The sequence below is a fragment of the Monomorium pharaonis genome, chromosome 2 (assembly GCF_013373865.1).
Source record: "Monomorium pharaonis isolate MP-MQ-018 chromosome 2, ASM1337386v2, whole genome shotgun sequence".
Classification (NCBI taxonomy): domain Eukaryota; kingdom Metazoa; phylum Arthropoda; class Insecta; order Hymenoptera; family Formicidae; genus Monomorium; species Monomorium pharaonis.
Window position 1 is genome coordinate 14,685,490 of NC_050468.1, and position 23,401 is coordinate 14,708,890.

Sequence of the window (23,401 nt, forward strand, 5' to 3'; positions counted from 1 at the left end):
CCACGTTTCCGAAAGCTTTTTTTTACAACGACGAAAGCTCCCAGGGTACCAGAGGCTTTTGAGAAGAAGGAACGAGTATTCTGCTCGTTCGGATGCGCTTGAAATTACCTGCCTTCGCTTCTGGGAGCCAGTTCTCGCTGCAAAACCAAACGCTTCGTGTGGGAACGTACGCTTGTCGTTAAAAGCGAAGGGGTGGGCACGAGAGAAGAGAAAAAGGACGATTAAGGCTTTGCGAGATCCGTAAACGAGACGCCTTTTCTCTGCAGATTCTCGTCTTTGGCACGTTTTTCAAGTTTACCGTCTTAGTTAATCCTCGTACATATTATCACAGTGTAGAACTTTTCTAAAAGTTACTTCTTTAAAAAGTTTGTTCCAGTGGATTTTGTTTATCGAGTTTTGAAATTGATAATGATAATTTTGAGATATAAAGGCTAATCTACAATATGCTTTTTGCCTCCTTTTTTTGTTTTCCTCTCTATTACCTTTTTGCCTCTTCGCATGTTTTATCGAAATTGGCAAGATAAAAGTTGACGAATTACAAAAGAGATGAGAAATATATGTGACAAGAAACACGATTATCGATAAAATAGCACACGAAGAGCAAAAAGCAATGAGCAAAAAACAAGAAACATAAAACAAAGAGCATATTAAATCTAGGTTAGCTTTAAGTGGCCATAAAACTTAATTTTAGATATATAATTAGGCAATAATTTTGCAATTAAATTCCTGTATATTTTATTTTGAGATTTTAATTTAATATTATCTTAAACTAATATATTGAAACAGAGAAATATTAAATAAATTTGTTTTAGAGAGAGAAAAAATAAAATTAATTTTAATTTCCAATAATAATTTTAATTAATTAAATTAGTTAAAATAAATCAAGACACACAACACACACACACACACACACACACACACACACACACGTATGATTTTAGACATTGTATATTTTTTTATCGCTTTTCAATCTATGATTAGCTTGATTTCAATTTAATTATCATACACGTTTGATATACAACATCAATTACATTACGTTTTGATATATTTTTTATATACACTATTTGTTCCAAACTTCTAGAGTTTGGTTTTTTGCAGATAATTATTCAGTAGTTCAAAATCACTATATCAATTTCTTCTCGGCAATGTATTAATATATTAATATATGATTTTCCTTCATTACACGTTGTTACTACACCAGATATTAACGATGTTGCTTATCTGAAATTGAAGCGAGTACGCCGATGGCTCGTAAGCCAAGCGATACATATTGCGCGTCTTAAAGTTGATAAACACGAAGAGAACGTTACTCGCAAAGCTTTAATGCCTTGAAACAGAATTTACACGGACATTTAAAAAGGGTAGATTGTACATATAAGGTATTTGGTAATTGGTGGCACAAATAGGAAAACATTAATTTTTTGGAAAAATTAAACTGCTTAATCTAAAACAAAATTGATTCGTAAGAAAATTTTTTTCCATATATATACGATTCCTAAATTATTTGTAATTAAAATTTACTGTAGTCAGTAATTATTGTCGAAATTGTATAACAAATGTTTATTCAACATATACATTATGAATGCAGAGTAAACTTCGAGTCTTCTATGCTATTTTTATATAATCTTAATCTTTTCTGACGTTACTTAATGTGATATTTTGCAGTCATTTATGTAACCATTTATGTAACCATCTCAAGAATTTGTTGAGAATTTCTGAGTTAAGAAACAGTGTGCTTTCTGTGTGATATACATTCGAAATTAGCATTTCTATCTTTGTGCATTACCAACGTTTATTGTAAATAATTTCAAAGTTTGACCGTATGTTCACAACAGAGCAAATTTCATCAAAAGAGCAACCAAGTCAGCTCACTTTATAGAGAGCAATGGTATGTTTTCCGTTTTCACCCCGCCACTAATACCAATACTCCATACACGAATATATTTGGGTATAAAGCACGCGTGTTTCAATGGCGTTTTGTCGAAATCGCGCGCGCCGCTACATGCACAATCGAAATCGAAAACGCGTGGAGCGAAGGCGGGGGACAGGTGTTCTAATCCATGTTACCTGGATACCTTCCGGGTGTATTTTCGCAGGCGACGAATCCGTACCTGACCGGTATGCCGCAGGTTGGCAATACGTACAGCCCGTACTTCGCGCCCAGCCCGATAATGCCGGCGATAATGGGTCCGGCGGACCCAACGGGCGTCGGCAGTCCGCTCGGCGTGGTGCCGCAGACAGTGGCGATGCCGCAGAAGATGCCACGTACCGACCGCCTCGAGGTATGTCTACCAAACTACATTCAACAACAACAACAACATCAACAACAGCAACAACAACAACAACAGCATGGGGCCCAACACGGCGCAGCCGGGGCCTCAAGGTGCCCGATGGCCGCGCCCAGTACCGTGTACCAAGTGCCGGCCGGTCCCCCCAATCAGGTGTCGCCCGTATCCACGATGCAATCTGTCAATCACCCACCATCCCCCACCACCATTACAACGACGTCCCTGTGCACCCCCCTGCACAATCCCCATGCCCATCATCATCCCATTCACAACCTCATTTACGTTCACGCGTATTACTAGAGAGGCTCGACGTGTAGACTTTTAGACTCGACTCGGCACCGAGTGTCGATTACGACGATTCGACTATTCGACGAGGTAGACCGACGACCGCGCCACTTCTTTTCGTGTTTCCTTTCATTTTCTCCGCCCTTCCCCCTTTTCACCATCTCTTTTTGCGTTTTTCCTCCCTCACTATTTTTTCTCACGTGTGCGTAACACGTCGGGTGGATTAATCAGCCGGGGCGTAACAAAACGCCCGTGGTGATTAGACCGTAACGATGACAACGGATGAAATTGCAGCGGGCACGGGGAATATCCTGATTTCGCAGGCGGGTTATATATAGACACGCGTTGCTAATTACAGTAATTTACCCTGTGCGGATCCATAAGGCGATCTGATTACGCGAGCCGGATGGCTTACGTCGCGCGACACGGCGATCGATATACATATGTAATATCGATGGACCTGGGCTGGAAATCGTTTTTAGAAATATTCGTTTTTTTCGAAAACACTACGAGAAGTATAACTTTCGGAGAAAACTTTGGGAGTGTCTAGTTAGGGTTACAAAGCGCTATATATTTCTATACGCTTATTCAATTAATGTCACGTGTTCGATCGCGAGAAGAAATGTGTATCGTAGCGATAGAAACGGTAGACACGAGATTAGCGCAGCTGTAGTCGGTGATTAGCGAACGATACGATTTCGATGACGACGACTCCGTGATTTACGCGATCGAACCCTAAATCAGTCGCATCGGTGACGGCGATTAATCCCGTGCAGTTGATGATATTTTGGCGAATAACTTGCAATAGATAAATATAGAAATCGTACGGTGAATTCTATGCATGAAAAAATGAAAAAAAAATAGAATCTCGATGATAAAAGCGTCGAACAGCGAGAGAGGAGAAATCAAATTGTGAGAACGGCAAAGATTTTGTGCGAATATATTTTATAGCGAAACGATGGCGGGAAATAAAACGATGCAATGAAACGTGCAGTAATATATCGACATCTAGTATGATGTGGCGACAAAGCAAATCTAATTTAAGATACCGCACGTAGAAATACAATAGATTCCTACGGATCGTGAGCGATACAAAGGTCTAAAAGTATCGAGAGCATGTAAATTCCTAAGTCAGATAACTATAATGGCAACGATGAAACGTGATGAATAATATGATTAACTTATATAGATCAGAATATATGGCTGGTTGATAGAAGTAGACGGATTAGCAAATGAAAAACAAAATTAGTATTTCCATGATCTTGTTTAAAATTTCTTGATGTGTGAGTTATTATATTATATGACATTTTTTATGATATTGATAAGTTTTTCATTATTACTATGTATTTTTGTATTGTGAAATTTTTGACTTTATATCTTTATTTAAAAAAATAGTTTGACAAGTTATACGATCTCATCATTATATTTGTTAGATTTTTAAAGGAATAAAAGTTGTTATACTGATGCTTATCGACTATACAGCATTTATCTAGTTATCAATATGTCAAATTTTATGGAAAATTTGATAACATTAGTATTTTCTTGTGCAAATTATTTTTATATAATATTTATATTTATTTATCCATTATCAATTATAAGATAAATCAGATCTATTTGTTATATTAATGATAATATGTGATGATTTTGGTATATTTATCGTGAAAGATAGGATAAATGATCAGACATTTTTATCATGCAGATTCACGCGTTATATTGTTGAGTTTTTCGGGTCTTCACAAAACTTTATGGTCTAGCCATGTAAACGAAGAGAAATCTATTTAGCTATTATTCGGTTAGGAGGTTACTTCTGGCAACTGTGTTACATTTTTGTCACTTCTATCAATTACGCTCATTACTTAAATTAACTATTTCCTCTAGATATACGTGTTACGAAGATATTTAGGAATAAATGTAGGTTGGCGTAGAGTAATATTTAATATCGTATTTCTGTAAGTACTTCGGCAAGAACGGACGAAGCTTTCCGGAATTAGAATGCGATTTTTGTGCAAAACGCGCTCGGTAGAGATTCGAGATACGATTGTGCAATATCGCCTCGGTCTTCGACACGCGGCTCCTCCAGTTGGGGAGCGCGCGAGAAACGTTTCAGAAACAATAACAAGATCGCCCTGTGGAACTTCGCGTCCGCGTGCATGTATCTAGAGTTTTCTAATGCGCGAGTTCGCAGATTTCCCCGGAGCCGTCATCACCCCCTTTTCGCCCGTTTCGCCCGGCGGCACTCGCGAAATTAACTAGTTTTGCGAGTCAGTTTTCACGGGGCAGCTCTCTCTCTCTCACGCGAGACGGAGGAATGCACAAAATCGAGGTAGCAGCGCGATATCGGCGCGAAAACTCACGCCGGTTCATTTGCGGGATGCTTCTTGGCGAATTCAACTCGCAAATAATTAACTACTTGTCGTAGAAGGCGGATTTAATCCACTCGTTCCCCCAACGTGGTCGTACGACGATGTACTCGGGAATGTTCGAATTAAAGAATAAAATGGAGGAAATGGTATTATGGCCGTTCGTAATATTTTCGCTACTTGATGAGAAGTTCTAGTGATTACTTATGGAATTATTTGTTTAGTAGTCTATAATTATGCAGTGACGTTAATATGTCAATACACGGCAATCGATATTTACAAGATATTTTTATTTTTGCGCATTTTGAAATTTGTTTAGGGTATTTTAATATTTAACTACACATATTTCCTCATTTTTTAAATCTTGGGTACATTATCAGAGAATATACCTTTCGTGTTTTTTTATTAATTATATAACATTTTATTTGGCTGTACACACAGACATATTTCGAGTTATACAGTTTACATTACGTTATAGATTTTTAATACTACAGTCTTTACTGATGAGAGATTATGTAAACGTACATATATTTATCGATATTCTGCAATATTTTTTCTTTATTTTTACTAAATATAAATTTATTATATTATCTAAACAAAACTATTTTTTTTAATTAATTTTATTATTATCCCTATTTTTCTTCGTAATGATGTATTGTCACATTTTTATTAATAATATCCTAAATATTAGAAATATTAGAAATATTAGAAATATTTTATAATTTTGAGTTCAAAATTGACTGAACAACATATTGGTGAATTAGAAATGTTGAGTTTTTAATTTGAATTATTTTATATTGATTATTAACAAAGTTATTATTGACAAAATATAATTGAGGGGCCATAATACTATCTTCTCCTGTAAATTTATATTTTACATTCCAATAAAAGATTAACACTTCTGGAGAGATGGTAGCTCCGTCACGATTCGATACTCTTAATGCCCAGTATAACAGCAACGAATTAAAAAACTTATGAAGTAATTTCGAAAACTTACATAAGAACTATATTATCAAAAATTATTGAGCTACATGTAAGAATGGAAATATTTAAATGTCCTTCTCCATATTTAGAACTAATTTGAAAGCGAAAAGATCACAAACATTAGAACGGCTGAATTCTAATTCTAAGTGTGCCTAGAATATCGGTTTTGCATACCCAAAAAAAAAGAATAAGGACTGTTCTCAAATATTACACATTTTTTATGTCAATGAAAAAGCAATTTTGAAAAATAGAATATTAAAATGATGTTTTGGATTCTAGTAATAATAAAAAATGATTCAAAAAAGAAATGTAACACAAATAATAGCATTAAAAAAATTGATAATAGATTACAATTTACTTGATAATACAATAGATTTAGCCATTCTACTGTTAATACCCGCGTAGAAAGCAACGAAGAATGGTAATTGCGGCGCATTGAAATTTAAAGAATTCCCAATCATTTTCGTTAGAAGAGAGAACGTGGGAAAGGAAAATCGAAGATATCTAATGTACAGCCGTGTCGATTCAATTCGGTTCGATTTTATTATTTAATATAACGATTTTTTTACGTGTTTATACGTCGTGTCTGTGTATGTGATTATTATTCCGATAATAATTCTTATCATCACGACTACATTGGTACTACGTTAATCGAGAGAATCCAACGAACGGGAGATCTCGCAAATCCCTTGCGAGCCATTGCATTTGAGTAGCAAAATGTAACTTTTTGCAATGCAGAACGCTTTGTAACGTTCGAAGATCTAAATATATGTACGTATGCAGAATCATATACAGATACATGACGCTTACACGCGCCGGTCCATCCATGCATACGCACATAGTGATACATGTGTACATAGTAGGTAGGTTAACAAATTAATTAATTAATTAATTAATTGTATTTTGTATCGCGCAGAAATCGATAGAGCATAAAATCGAAGGGAAATGTAATTCCCTGCCCTTATTTGAATTCACTGCAACAGATTCGATCGTGATTCTTTAGTATTACATTTGAAAAAGACACTATATATACCGGGTGTAGTGTAAACCTTCCGTTAACGTTTACAAGCAGGTAGAGCGCATTAAACTGAACAGAAAAATCCTTTACCGTTTTCCAATTTTCCCAATAGTTAATGAGTTGTTGATTACACACGCACACAAAAAAAGTGATTGATCCGGCGGACCAGATTAGTCAATTTTTATGTATTTTGACTGAATTCAATTCCAAGATCAGAATTGCTGAATTGGCTCATTTTTTCCTAATATCAAAAAGAAACACAACTTTTTTTATGTACCTGTGTAATCAATAACTCATTAACTATTGCAAAACGGTGAAGGACTTTTCTGTTTAATGCGCTCTACCTGCTTGTAAATATTAACGGAAGGTGTACTTACACCTTGTATATTAAAGAATATAGGGTTCTTTTTTTCTAAATATATTAATTATAGGCGATCGATATTACAAACTCGACCGACCACTCCTTAAATTAGGCAAAACCTAATTTTGCATTCGTATCAGAATTTCCAGCCTGGGCGAAATACAAAGAATTATTTCGGCGCGAATTAGCAATACGAATCTCGAAGTCTTTTTATCAGTTTTATAATTATATACATCGTATCCTTTACACACACACACACATACACACACACACACCATTCTATTTCCCTCTCCCTTCTTCCTCATCTTTTCTCTTTCATCACCATAGTGAGAACGATAGCACCCTCTCTATCCCTCATCCAACATAATATATGATCGATTTCACGTATTTACGATTAAGTAAAGGAAACGTTTATGAAAAAGAGTAAGGATATACACAATGTAATGTCGTTTAATTAAATATTGCAGATAGAAGTCGGAAATATACGATCGATTTATTAACTAATTACGATTGGTCTTACGGTAACACTTATTATAATATTTGGTAACAATACAATAACGATGATAATTAGTAATCATAACAATACCTATTTGTGATGTACTACGATGACTTGCACTGAGTTCGGGTCACGTGAAATTTATTGATGATGAATTTAAATAAAAGAAATATAATTGAAACTGGAAACAATGCACAGACTGTTTATTGATTCTTACAAGTTCACTTAATTATGACCAAAAAGTTTGTGTGCTTTGTATGTCTTACCTTAGTCTTCTTGTATTTTCTTTACTTATTATTACTTTTTTTTTTCGTTGCCTTTGCTCTTTTGGTTGAACGAATTTGCGCGAAGTATGCCCAGAACTGTATATCACTCTTTTTTTCCCTTTCTGTTTGGAGAATACAAACTTTCTTTTGTAGTGCACTCCGCTTGCAAATGAGAAATAGTTTTTTGCGTATTGAGAAACAGGATTCGATCGGAACTGTGCTAATAATCGGCTATCAGTCAAGTAATCTGCGTACAAACGCCTCTCGCGAGACTATACCGTTACGTCCATTGCTAATTCCCGTCCATATCGACGACGACATTAAAGTTCGCCCATTTCTTTCCGAGATTCATTCCCGTTTGGCCATCTCAACGCCTCCTCACCTCCTCGACCCTTGCACCTGCGAGAAAAAAAAAAAGATCGCAAGATCTATATCTTCCCCGGACGATATGTTATTAATGCTCTTTGAATTAATTGCTTGCTGCCTGTTTATATATAATGTTATTAATATCGATATAAACACGTTTGGATTTTCGCTGTTTAGTATATTAATATTTTTAACCTTGATTGGCCAAAGTTGCTCCTAATGAATATAGTCGAAACTATTTTTTTTCTTTTTTGTTTTATTTTTATCACTTTGTTTTCCTTCGAGATCTCACGTCATCGCCAATTTTTTTATAATATTTATTTCGCATATTTGGAAGATGAACGCGAAAAAAGCTTGACCAATCAGGGAAGCGTAGAAAGCAATACGGTAACATTCACATTCGATATGTAGTGGCGAATGACTTTAGTGAATGAAGCGTAGTGATGTCTATTAATTTAAACTGGTTTTTTATTTGATGTTAACGATGTAAACTCTTACTCCATACGCTCACTGGCATACTCATACCCCGACAAATGGAAAAGCAGCTGATACTATGTTTTATGTATACATATCATATCGTTTCTTTTTCACAGGCCGGCACTTAACTTTAGTGGTCCCTCTGTTCTGTTTTCCTTTCTTAGCGCCAATCAGCGCGATCGTCCCCCCACCCCCTTCTCCATTTTTTCGCGCGAATTTTGTTTTCTCTTGCGTCTCTCGACGATTTGGTTTCCGTTGTACAGTAGTAACACACGCATACATTTATTTTCGTTGGCTAGCCGTCACGCCGACTGCTGTTTGTCGGCGCGCGAACGTGGCTTTGTCCGCGCGGAGGAGGAGAAACGCATGTGTTTCCAGCGATCTTAACTTCGTTTGGCGATTTGACTCCTGTCCGTACGTAATCGCGAAGCAAAGCCCCATTGTCGCCGTGTTCGCACGTCCGTCGAATGCGGCAATCGGCGCGCACGGCCAGCCCAGCGTAATTGCACAAAGCTAATGCGCTCTTTACAGCTTTTCGTACAGCTCACGTTGTGTATCTCGGCAATATATAATTTTGTACGACTATATATATATGTATATATCCTATATACATTTCTATATATATGAATTTTCTACAAGAGTGTGTGATTTTACATAGCCACATATATATATATTCATGTGTATCTCATTTTTCAGCGCCAGAGTATCTTATATATGATTTCTTTCGCAAATCGCAAACACATTACTTATTTACTAATTCTATTAATTGTCGTATACATCAGCAGCGATTTAAGTGTTTACTTTTACAGCTAGGAGGAGGTGCTTTACATTTATTCGATTGCATGCGAATTTTTGATATTTATTGCCGCATTATTCGCATATATATATTATGTATTTACATATAACATATTTATATATTTATATACAACAGACATATGTGGATTACACGTATACAAGTATCCGGTTACACGACACACGCAACCAACACGACACACGTCGAAACACAACACAGTACACTTCACGACTTTAAGTTTCTCTGATTTTTTTTTTCGCAAACTCTGTTGTGTTACGTATGCGCTTGTACATCATAAGTTTCTTTTCGTCGTCTTTTATGGCTGCTAACAAAGCGATACTTTATATTGAATTTCTCGCAAGGAACGATACACGCGACGCCAGTCGCTACTCGTTTTGTTAATGTTGCTTTTCACACTGCTTTTCCCACGCGTTTTAGAAAAATTTCTGATAGAAAATCTTCAGTGAAATATGGATTTACGAATAAAAGTGGGATCGTAAAAGAAGGATCGTAAGGAAACGTATGTATCGTAAAAAACGTAGTATCCGGCGTATCGCAAGTACGCGTTCCATTCAATTATTATTTATGCATACGTGTACATAAAAGAACGTGATTTTTATAATACAATTTAATAATCTGTGCGCGATGGTTTGTTCGAAAGATGTTTTAAGATAATACCAAATCAATGGTCGATCGGTTTTTCTTTCGAGAAAATTGGTTACAGGAATTACGTCACGAAGAATAGGGATAACACATTGCACTCTGCTGCAAGTTAGAAAGTTGATTTTAGAGCAATTTAATTCAAACAGAATGGTATTGCGAACGAACGGAGAAAACTTTTTCAATATTGAAACCCAAGCTCCTTAATTGTTTTTTTACATTAAATGAACCGGAATAATTAGTCAAGTCCCAGAATATTTTATTACCGAGGGATAGATTCGAATGTCGATGTCGTTTTGTGATATAATATAAATTAAATAATAATAAAGTAAATCTTTCTCGCAACGCTCAGCTACAAGATTTCATTCGTTTCGTACGTCGCTCTCGTTCGAGCGAGGGTACGTCGCGTTTATCCCGACGTAATTTTCCTCGCGAGCGCGAAAATGTGCAAAAGTTACTTGAAATTGATTCTCTCGCGCGGTGCGTGCCACTTGCCGACTGTGCGTTGTTAATTGGGAACTCAAAAGGACCATTCGTTGCACCTGTCTCTCAACTTTAGTCGCGGTGTCAGCTACACTATTTGTCTCTCAACAATTCGCGATACGGCACATACACACACGCACATACACATACTCACACACGCACATACGTACTTACATTTTGTTTCTTCGTAGCTGCCTGACACAAGCTACTGTGTCTTTTACGCATCTCTTACGTATCTCTGCACGCAATGCTCGTGTGTGTTTCTCTTTCTCTTTCTCTCTCGATAACTGTTTACGTGTGTATACGTATGTATGCGTTTCCTAACGAGCTTTCCAGTTTACTGAAAGCGCGCACTTTACCCCACGGTTCACACTCGAGCGCTCGAATGCGTGCACTCGAATTAACACGCTCAAACAAGGCAGGCGCGAAAGTAAAGCTAACACACAGCGAGCGGCATTCCGGAAGTGACGTTCGTGATGCCCATATTACGCTTATTGTCGTCCCACTGCTATTGAGCGCAAATATCCTACGTATGAGCGCGTGATGCTTGCACGTGGAAATAGATTTATCCGATGAAAAAAAAAAATTGATTGGGAAACAACTAACACTCTGTAGCGCTCTGTATTCAACACAAATAACGCTTCAACATGTAGATGTTAAAACCATAATATGTGCATGGTACTCTAGAATGCTCTGAGTCTCACACTTTGAGAGAAGTAGATCTTTCGTCCCGCTGTGTAATAATCTTATTTTTATCTTATTTTGGAATAGCATATTTTTTGTGTTGATATATATATATATATATATATATATATATATTTTTTTTTTTTTTTTTTTTAATTTTTGTCTAAGTCCTGGCAATTGTCCTAAATTTTGGGAAGAACTTGCCAAGTATACCGTCCGCGAAGTCTTGTACGACTTCCTACTTCTCTCGACGGGAGGTGCGGCGAAAATGCACAAATGGAATGGTACGTGATGCATGTGCAGAGTTTCCTTTAACACATGCGTGTATTAACCCGATTGATAATACACCGGAGGATGCTCGTGGAGGCATTTATTATTACCCCCTTGTCCTCCCCGACTGCCATCCAGACCCCGTGTCCTTCGACCTTATTGGGCGGGGCGAGGGTGCACCAAGTAACGGCGTGCTACGCCTCTTTGACAGATTTGAACACGGTATTTTAGCTCCATTAGTAGAGAGTAGAGTGATCTAATTTCTCCCTTTTCTGGGCGTTGGTAAGCATCACCAGTCTCTCGCTGACGCTAAAATTAGCCCGGTAATACGAGTCGGCCGGCCGCGTCGCGAACTCTCCGTCCACTCTCGGCAAAAAGTGCTCGCACTTTCGTGGTAGGGATGATTCTTACGAGCATTACGTTGTAGCATATCGCGTGCGCGTGTATACGCGTATATGTTTGTGAGCAAACTGTTTTTGCACCCGTGACGCAAACCGTTTTTCGCCACGAAAGTATTTTTTTTCCATTAAAACAAAGGGCGCACACAGTTGGAGAAAACTGATGGATAGACAGCCGAGTGTAAAATCTACGAAGCTAATTGTGTCAGGAAGCATCTAGGATGGAGTACCGACGGCCAGAAAAAAAACGGGAGAACTACTGATAGAAAGGAATGTCAGGTTGGCTCTTTTTAACGCCTCCCCCGAAACAGACCCGAAGTCCATAAACGGAACGCTCTTTCGCATCACTCGATCCAATTGCTAGCTACACATTACCCTATTCTCACTCTCATTTCTTTTATCACTCTTTCTCTCTCTCTCTCTCTCTCTCTCTCTCTTTTTCTCTTTCTATGTTTCATTCTTTACCTGCCCTATCTTTTGTTTCTATCCTCTTTACGCATATTTTATTGCCTCACTGTAAACATCCATCTTGTGTAAAAAGAACGACGTAGTCCCGCCTGTACTTTTCGCCAGGTTCGGCACGAGCTCTGTGGCTGCCAAACACACTAAAAGCCTAGCCAGTAGTCTTTATGCGGCCAGGTGTCAACTGTGGATACACGTTATTGAGATTCTAATATCTCACATATATATTAATTTCAAAATGTGCATCGCGAAAATTAAATTTACAATGAAGAAATAGCCATAAGTATATTTCACAAGAGTTATCTATTTTATATGTACGTAAATCAACGTTAAAATACATTTAATTCAAGCAGTATGTGTAACGTATAATTTATCCGGAACTTTATTTAAATTGCTTTAAAAATAAATTGTTGAATTAATTTGTATGCAAGTTTAGTCGATGAATAAGAATACGCGACGATGTAAAGGATCTTGTTTGTTTAATTAACGCTCCGCGCTAGTAAAGTTAATCCGCGACAAGAGGATTTTTTTACACAGAAATCGCGGCTTTTAAGGTCGCCGTAAAATTACGATGCATGGCGCTTTGAAGTTGTTTACTTTAAGCCAGTCATTAATTGACTTTTTGCGTGTTCGCATGTTTCGCAACGTGTATCCATGGCCAATGCTCGTCCTCGCCAAAGTAGAAAAATCCTACTCCGTAACGCGCCAATGTTCCTCAGTGTATATCTGCTGTTCAGAAATCTCTACTTCCTCTTCAATATCGGTTACTGTCCCATTCGAGTCAGTCCGGAAGTCCTTTCATACGACTCTTCGCGAAATTCTTTCGATGAGAAAATTTACGTCGGTCGCAACACTAACGATTGTTCTATGTACATTTTTGTTGCTTCCGATTTATTATAATTTAATGCACTTATCTCTGAATATGATAAATTACTCAATCTTTGTGTACATTCGTTTATATTTCGATCTAAACAAAAGTCTTTTTTTTAATCCACTATTTAACACATATAATATAAAAAAGTTCTATTATTAATATAGGAACACCACATTGCAAAATGTAGGCTCTTGGAAGGCTCTTTGAAAACTCTTTAAAAAAATCTTTTAATAATTCTAATTTAATATCGTTATCCAATGCAAATCAAGAAGACATTTGCATTTATGATATCACAATGTCACGATATCATGATGTCATCGTTCTTTCATCACTAAAAGACAACAAAAAGACCATCCGTTTCACTTTTTCTTTCTCCCTCTGTGTGCATCCATCTGTTTTATCCATCTAGCTCCAAGCAACTATCGAACAGTGCGATCGTAATCGGAGGAGAACCAGCGACCGTTTAAACAATCGTCTCACTCTCATTATCCTGTGTTGCCCTTCTCCTCCAACATATGACCCCCTTTCTGTATCTATCTCTCTGTCTCTCTCTTTCTTTGACTTTTGTGCCCCCGTCCCTGCCAAGCCAGCCAGCCCCTAGCCTATAGCCCCCAAACCCCTTTTGCCCACATAGATAGAGTGCCATGCCATGCGTGTTCGCTCTTGCTGTAGGTATGTCGCGAGTTTCAACGCGGGGCGTGCAAACGCGGCGAGACGGAGTGCCGGTTTGCGCACCCCCTCGAGACGGTGCAGGCGAACGAGGACGGCTCTGTGACGGTCTGCATGGACGCTGTCAAGGGCCGATGCAATCGGGACCCCTGCCGCTATTTCCACCCCCCTCTGCACCTACAAGCCCACATTAAGGCCGCACAATCTCGGGCTAGCATTGCGGTAATGCATTCTCTCTCTCTCTCTCTCTCTCTCTCTCTCTCTCTCTCTCTCTCTCTCTCTCTCTCTCTCTCTCTCTCTCTCTCTTCTCTCCTCTCTCTCTCTCTCTCTCTCCTCTCTCTCTCTCTCTCTCTCTCTCTCTCTCTCTCTCTCTCTCTCTCTCCTTTCTCTCTCTCTCTTCTTTCTCTCTCTCTCTATCTCTCTATCTAACTATCTATCTATCTATCTATTTATCTATCTATCTATCTATTACTATCTCTATCTCTACCTCTTTCTTTTCTTTTCATCTTTAGTACTTTCATTTCTCACATTTTCTTCCTATTTCTTGATACATTAACTCTCACAACTATTACTCTTTTGTTGCTCCCAATTCTTGTTTATTTCTCCCATTTTTTGTTTGCGCTTTTGTTCTGTCCTTTCCAAATATTTCTCCTAATCTGATTTGATTACCTCGTCCAGCATGTCCCTCTTTACGTTATAACGAACTCCATACCATCTTGCGTTTCTCAGGATTCTCTCTGGGTCTTCAGGGAAAGACAGAGGATTTTCATGTTTTTCCTTCATCACATATCCAAATTGTCTGTTTTGTTTTTATTTTTCCATCTTAATTGTCGGTGAATTGCGGCAGAACCTTATTTTATTTAAATACAGCGTAACGAATAAAAATGAGATATCAATTTAACATAATTCAGAAAAATATTTCATCATATTACATGGTTTCTGGCGTCAAAACACCGACATGATATTCTGTGTCAAGCGACTGTCCCATTAAACAAAATATCAGTATGAATATAAATGGTTTTATAAAAGCGCTGCTAGTTTTTGTGACAGAATTTATTTTACGAAAATGTTGACACGGAAATGTTATTTAGATTTCACACATTATATGTTTCCGTATGGAAAATAAAAAATACCGTATATAGTATATAGCATTACCGTACATAGTATACGAAAAAAACCGTTTTTCTATTCTTCTACTCGATATAACTTTGTTATGACATTAAACATTATAAAAATTCTTGATGTTAATGGGTCATCCGAGAACACTAATAATCTCTTTTCCCCCTTTCTATACTTTCTTCTTTTTCTGCCTTTCTGCCTCTTTCCAGCCTCGACCTCGCAGATCGTTCCATGTGGCGTGTGCTTCATGCAAGTGTGTCGTCTCTTTTTTTTCTTTTTTTTTTTAATTACCTCTCCGCTGAAAATTGTCGATGTCAAAAAGGGTAAAGTAGCGCCCGATGCTCTATCCTTTTCACTGTTGGGCTGTGATAATAAAGTACAGTGGTGTTGATGTCGCTTGTCGTGAAGAAAAAAATAACGGAGACATGTATCGCGGTTTCACTGTTGCAACGCATCTTTATCATTAAGATTATTTGTCAAATTTTTACCGTGTAAAGTGTGGCTATTTTGTAACTCAAAATAATGTAATGGATTATATTTCATTATCTCATTATCTTTGGAAAGAATACGTATTAATTAAATATTGTCACGTGTGGAACGTGATATAAATGTAGCATTTCATATCAATTTAGTATATCGTATTTAAAGATTATTATTGGTTAGCGAAGAGAGATATAAATTAATTTAAATAGATTATTGAATATGTTTCATATCTCACAATTCTTATTATCTCATTATTTGCGATTGGTTAAATTTTATATATATATATAGAATATATATTATATTATATTATATTTATATTTAACATTGCGAATGAAAACATAACTGAAAAAAATATTGCAGCCACAAGTATTCTGCACTTTAAAAAATCGAAAATGTAAAAAAAAAGAGGAAAATACATCGTGCTTTCGCCTAACAAGCTTGGGAAGAAATTGCTCTACTTTTTTTTTTCTTTTTCATTCGTACATAATCTCTTGATCGCTTTGGCTCCATTTATACTCTCACATCGTTAATCTCCACTATCTATATCTCTCCCGCGTACTGCTTGATTATCACAACGATTATATTGCGCGCGGTCCCACTGTACTTTTTTCTATCAAGAAATACGCTTGAATGGACAAAAATTTAAAAGTTTTGAGAAATTGGATGGATAGAAGAAAATATCGATATACGCGCTTTTCGCGATACTCTCGGAAAGTCTTTTGTACAGGCCGAGGATGTCGCCCACGGAGAACAAAAGACTCGAAGTGCACGCATGTTTCCCTCGACCGCACATTGTTCCTTCTTTCTCCTACGCCTCAACCCTAGTTTCCTACCTCGTTCCTTCTTTATCTCTGAAACCATAGTTTCCTTTTTCTCTTGTTCCATATCTCTGTTTTACAATCTCTCTCTTTCTCTCTCTCTCTCTGTCTATTTCTCTTTTCTTTCATGTTTATCATCACTCCCCTCTTTAGTTTCCTAGTTCTGCGTCAAAAGAAGCTTTTCGTTGCTGCGCTGCTTTTCGCCAATCTACGAGTATATTCGCCATCGGTCTTCTCCCTTGATAGCAATAGTCCCTTTACGTGCTTCACACACTATTGAACACATATCGAGTTCTATACAATGCCGCGATCTGTATCACGAATATTTATACACATCGTGAATGCAGATTAAAATGAAGAAATAATATTGGCCAATTGTTGCGCAGTACTAGAATTACGATAGTTATATTAGGAATACGATGGATACCTCTATCATTTAATAACATCTGTCAAATATTACACGTGAGTTGTTAATTAAATTTAACCAAGTCATCACAGTATCAAGATTGATACATGTGATATTATGTGAAACAATTAATTTTTCTTACTTATACACATGATAATGCATTCTTTCCTTACGTATCTGTCCATTCAATTGACATTTCAATTATGTGAAAATGCAGAAAAAAATGGAGCGTGACATCGTCTCCTATTATGTAACTATCATAGATTATTTATTTTAATCATCTTTTCCCTTACCTCTGAATTTTTTCCCGATTACTCTCCCGATTTTCTTACAGTGCAATTACTTTTCTTTTATTACCACTTGATTTTCTCCCAACGATCGTATAGTTCTTATCCCATGTTTGTCGCTTTTGTGTTTGTCCATATTTTACATCTCCTGTATGATGTTCAGCCGTTTCTGTAGTGTGTAGTGAGTAGTACACGAGGCAAAATTCTTGTTAACATCACCAAAACACCACTGTTCTATTTCTCTCTTTCTAGCAGCCTATCGCAGCTATCCAGGTGCAAAGAACTAGTTGCAATACACCAATCACCTGTTCGGTACTTAGGTCATAATAATTACAAATACTTTTGCAGCTATGTGCACGTTCCATTTCCTTCTAATATTAAACAAATTATTATTAAATGTTTTTTTTGTATTATCGATAAATTGATAGTTTGCCTGTTGCACAGTTAATATGTGAACATATATATTATTAAATTAGATAATCATACACAAAATAATCGTATGAAATTGTATAATTTATTGGTTTTGTTGTATAATATTTAATGAATTTATTAATATTTACTAACATTATAATAATTCGTATACAGACTATGTGCACTTTTATTCGTGTTTTGCCAATTGAGGCATTTTCCAATTAAATTGGAGCGAAATGAAAAAAAAATGTAGAAATGGAAACGGAACGTGATCACATTCTTGTAAATAAGATGTAGTTGAGAAAAGATATCTTTTACGAATGACACGTACACCACCCTGCTGACAAGCTGTGCTGCACGAAACCCGGCTATCAACCCCGCTGCTGTTTTTGCTGCCCCACACAAAAACGCTACACTAAGAGTCCCCGAAAGATACGTCTATACATAAAAGACAGCGAAAAAAAAAAACAGTAGAAGGAACGAAACAGTTACGACGGGTTTGTTGGGAGGTGTGTGGGCCAGGCGATAAAATGTCTTTGTCCACTTCCGTTGTCAAATCTGTCTTTTAATTCTCGCAATCGCGTGCGATCGCGATAACGTTAGCGTCAAGCAGCACGAGAAGATTCGATAGTGATCGCAGCCACGGGATGTCGCGAGGAATCGTTAGCGACGTACTCGCTCTCTCGCGATTCGTTCATTAAGCAGGTTTTAAATTAGGAGATCGTTTCTCCGTTGTTGTCTTTTGACCGTTCTTGACCTGGAAAAGTCACGTATTGGTCGATTAAAGCATCCCTTTGTTGTTGTCGTCGCTTAATATCCTTGTTATTATTTCAATTAAAGGATGATTAATCGCAATCCTAAAAATGGGGTCGGAGATAAACGATTTGACTAACGAGTCCGTTCCGGTGAACAAGTGGAAATTCGGTTGTATCAAAATTACTTTTGCGAACGCGGGTTTGACGCAAAATGCGACTGGACGTCCCGAAGTTTATTATTTCGTCATTACTTATGTGTAAACAGCGCGGGGTGGACATACCCCGTTTCCTGCAGACTCAATCATCGTGTTTTCGATCCGTGAACTTATCTCCGGGACACGATCGCGTGTTCATTATCCGAAAGATAATAAAGTCCGGGGGATAATAAAAAAGAAGTACGGCTAGAGAAAAAAAAAAGTAAAAGCAGGAGTAAAAGAGAGAGAAAGAGCGAGAAAGACTTTCAGCGACGTCGCGCGGAAGACCTGCAGCCACACCCGGACACAATGGAGGAAAAGTCTCACATGGATGATTGCGGCAGACCAGCTTGTTGGCAGGGAAGTCTCATTCTCTAAAAGTGGTTTTCAATTTCCCAAGGGTGCATACCGCGTACCGACGGAATCACCTCCGTCCGAATTTGCCTCGGGGGTTACGGACCAACGTGGATCTCTTAGAAACACGAAACACGATTGGGATACGGGGGGAATGTTTGTTTTACCAGTTTCTCCTCGCTTTATTCCCGTTTTCAGATGGCCTATCGATGGTTCGACGTCTCGCGAGGAAATTTAAACCACATGGGTTTGATTTAATTTTTAAATTCGATAAAATTTTCGCACACACGGCTCTTAAATGCTCGTAAAATTAATAATTCCCGAATTTAAGAGGAGACATTATTCTCTCTTACATACATTGTGTTTGTTAAAATTTAATTTAATATAATGATCGTCACTCCAATAATAATTTACATTTTAGCAGAGAATGAACTTATCATAGAAAAATTTTCCGTTATCTCGATTGATTGGTGCCGTTTTATTAGATTCTTTCAATACAAAATGTTTTAACAATTTATTATGATAAGTTTTATGATCAATTCTATAATTGGCCTCGCTATGTATGCTCTGTACTGACGACGTCGAAAGCCAACGAAAGCCAAGCTGAATCGCATCGTCGCGACGTGATGCACTCTTCGGAATTGGTATGCCATACCTGAATGTTTATCAAGTGTACGACACGAAGTTCCCAAGCACGTAAGAGTGCAGATCTATCACCAAAACCGCATACGACACGCGCGAGCTGCACAAGCTCGCGCATTCTCGATCTGTACAGAATAAAATCATATTGTCGCACATGTAAATATATACACGTGCATGCACACACCGTTACATACACACACATATACATATACATATACTGACATACACATATAACAAATACTATACAGATCAGAAATACGATCACGACATACCGTTATCCTGTTCCTTAAAGAAGATGCCGACGACAACAGCGAGTTCTTGAACAAGAAGACTTAAACAAGAGAACATCGTACACTTGGATGTTCGCGAGAGATGGTGTAAATTAACTGGCGAACTAAATCAATGTCTCTTTCGTAAATTTTTCAGGTATTTATCAGGTAAAGATAGAAAGACGAAATAGTACGAGGGTCCTAAGAGACAACCTTCTTTTGCTTCACTCATAGTCTCTTGCACGCATTTCTCTGTAACTTTTTCCACTTCTATATTGTATATATGTATAACTTTATCTCCCTCTTTCTCTCTCTCTCTCTCTTTCTCTCTCGATCGCCCTTCTCTCCGTTTTGCAAGGGAGGCACCGAAAGGGAAGGGCGAATGATGACCGGACGCTGATGCAAAGCGAGAGAGAAAAGTGGAGCGAGAAGCCAAAGAGTCATATTACATATGTAAGAGAGTGTGTGTGTATATAATATACTTGTACATGAATGTTCACACGCAAATATAGATTATGCGAGGCAGAGACGCAAAACTAATCAACTTCGAGAGAGTGCCTCGATTATTGCAGGTGTTGCAGCAGTCAGAAACGCCAGCCGAAAGCCCGATGTCGACGGACGATGAAGTGGGACCGGTTCTCTCTTTCGTACCACGCGTCCCTTTATCGTGCCCTTCCCTACGCTTTATGTTCGATTCTGATTTTTCAATATTGTTAAAATTTACGCTTTTTTTTAGTTACCATAGATATCGTATTCCGTCGTAATTGTGTCACTTCTTCGTCAATCTTTCTCCCTAATATCGATCAAATAATGAATTAGTGCCAATTAGTCCGCAGATTGATGCTGACGCCAGCTACGTCCATTGGTCCTATCTAACTGTGTTATTATTATTATTATTATTATCATTATCATTGATTATCATTATTATTGATTATTATTATTATTATTATTATTATTATTATTATTATTATTATTATTATTATTATTATTACTATTAATTGGTGATGTTTACACTCGCGTTTGTCTCATAGGAACTTGATTTCTGCGAGATTTCTGTCGCGTTGCTTCATGCTTTCCAAAAGGGTAACGCGGTGGAAAAGGCCGATAAACGCGACGTCGGAAACAAGTGAAAACGAATTTGTTCAAAGTATACGCATGTATATCAGCCAAGCTTTCAACTTTCCGATAGTTGAAAAGCCAAGTCGTGTTTGGTATAGCAAAACGCGTATAACGAATTATAAGGAAACATTTTCTTTTAAACTTTTTAAACTGATACAAATGACTGAACCCGCTTATACGATCGCGTTATCACAGCCGCGTTTATCGGACGAAAAAGAAGGTTGCGATCGCGCGTCGGATTCGAACCGTTCGCCTAAAGATATCTCGATCGCGCGATAAAAATCCGGGATTTGTGTTTTTATCTTCTAGGCTATTCCTTTGAAACTCAAACATGTTTTGCGTTAAGAAGACAAGTAGAAAATTAAACCGGTGAAAATAAAGAAGAGAAGGATGATAAGCGATAACGGGGTGGCGTGATAAATGGGCGCAGTTACGTAACTCGGGATGCGCGAGCGAGTAATTCGAGCGGTGCATTTATACCCAGCCTGGGTATTATGCATTGGCGAACGTATCGTCTTACGCGCGATCGCACGAGCTAACGCAAAAATATTGTTAATCCTGCGTGCGTATATGCGTGTGGCGCGCGTGTGCGTGCGTATCGATTCACGAAGGACGGGAGAGAGAAGTCTGATAAGTAAGTCTGATGATACACGCATACGCGCACACGTGTACACACACATACACATACACACACGTACACGCACGCGTGGGGGGGGGGAAGGGATATGTGTTCTTTCTTTTTTTTTAACATAAGACAAAAAATATATCGCGACTGTCGTTTCTTGCCTTAGCCTCAACTGGTCTGTTTTTCTTTTTTTGATTTTTATCTTGCCCTCTTCCGCCTGACGATGCTTCTACATGCTTGCTGACAATACCTTCGTGCGCTTCGCTACCTGCCAATTAACGCCTGCGAAATATTGCCGACCTCTGAAACTCGGAAAAAAAAAAACTATACCAACGCAAACAATAAAAATCAACGTAAATAATACGCACACGATCGACCGATCGGCCATCGCACGCATGTGTGCCAAAAATGTACTGGAAAAAAAAAAAAAAAAAAAATGTATATATCACCATCATCATCGTTACAACCGCCGCAACGATACAACAAAATATGTATAAATATGCTAACACACACGAAAATAAAAACGAAAACTGTCTCGATTGGGAAATGTCTCGGGAATGCCGAAACGGAAACGGATGTGGTCGGCGCACGGCGACGCACGGAAAACTGTGTATGCGGCTGTAAAAACCTGAAATCTGTGTACACGCATATAAAAATGTCCAAAAAAAAAAAAAAAACGAACGGAATCGGAAATAACTGAACAAACGTGTGAAAATGAAAACGAAAAAAAAAAAAAAATACCGGAAACGATACGGAAAAAAACGCAGACGGCGACGATGCCGACGAACGTGACGGGAATGGGTACGTTGGCTGGCGGAGTGTCAGGAGTGCCGGCAACTGCGATGCCCGGAGGACTTCAGAGCGCCGGTATGGCGAGCATCGAGCTCGGCAAGAAGCGGATGCGCGACTCCAATGATGATCTGCTAATGGTACCACGGCTTATGCATGAAGTACACTTTCCTTTTATTTCGTAGCCGGACTCCGGTAAAGTGGCCTCGATGTCGCGGCGATTCTCGCGAGAATCTGAAACGCATATACGTGCACGTCGTTATCAGTTTTCAAATCAGTTCTCGATCATTTATAAAAGAAGACATTGCGCCAGCAAGACGTTAACTAATAATAAACACTTCGAGTACGTATGCAGCGTGATACGTGTTGTCACGCATTAGCTGCATTTGCTAGCTTTTTCGAGTCGCGGTTATTATTGATGCTCAACGCCGTTAATCAACGCACGCAAGAAATTAATCGCTGGCAGTCGTATAATCTCATGCTAATCCCGCAGAATTCCGAACTGGTGTTTGCCCATGTACTTGCTCGTAATTGCTTGCGCTCGATCGGAGGAACTTTGCAAACGGACAGGTTTAAGCGGGCGTTTCCCCGCCGTAAGTGTAATCGACCTTGCTCCTGCCGGTGGTGCCTCATTCTACGTCGCGGAGTTTGCACCGCGGTAAAGTTCGGGCGACCGCGAGAGACGAGACGGTTCCAGGCCATTTTCTGGAGATTCCGCGTAGTCGTATCTTTAAGTTATGAGTACAGTTATTGCGATTGTGAATACACTGCCGAGCGCGCTTAGAGCTCTAGCTCCTTCCATTTTTGTTTCTAACAAGAGTCCCGCTGTTTTCTCTATCGGCCAGAAAGTAAAAAAAAAAAAAAAACAAAGAAAGGAAAGAAAAGCGGAAACACCTTTCGGTCGACAGCCGACGCGTGTAAGCCCAACGATACGAG

The 23,401-nt window shown here is 38.2% G+C and overlaps 1 protein-coding gene across 7 annotated transcripts in view; it reads left to right on the forward strand.

The window, feature by feature from the left end:
* LOC105834902 (polyglutamine-repeat protein pqn-41) overlaps positions 1-23,401 on the forward strand; it is a 385,320-nt gene that overhangs the window by 353,337 nt on the left and 8,582 nt on the right. For 3 of the 7 annotated variants that reach the window (XM_012677736.3, XM_012677738.3, XM_012677741.3), the window contains exons 6-8: positions 2,097-2,282; positions 14,198-14,416; positions 22,444-22,626. In XM_012677736.3, the coding sequence (XP_012533190.1) occupies positions 2,097-2,282; positions 14,198-14,416; positions 22,444-22,626 (588 nt within the window). The remainder of the gene's footprint in view (positions 1-2,096; positions 2,283-14,197; positions 14,417-22,443; positions 22,627-23,401) is intronic. The other 4 variants (XM_012677743.3, XM_036283419.1, XM_036283420.1 and 1 more) reach the window with 2 other exon arrangements.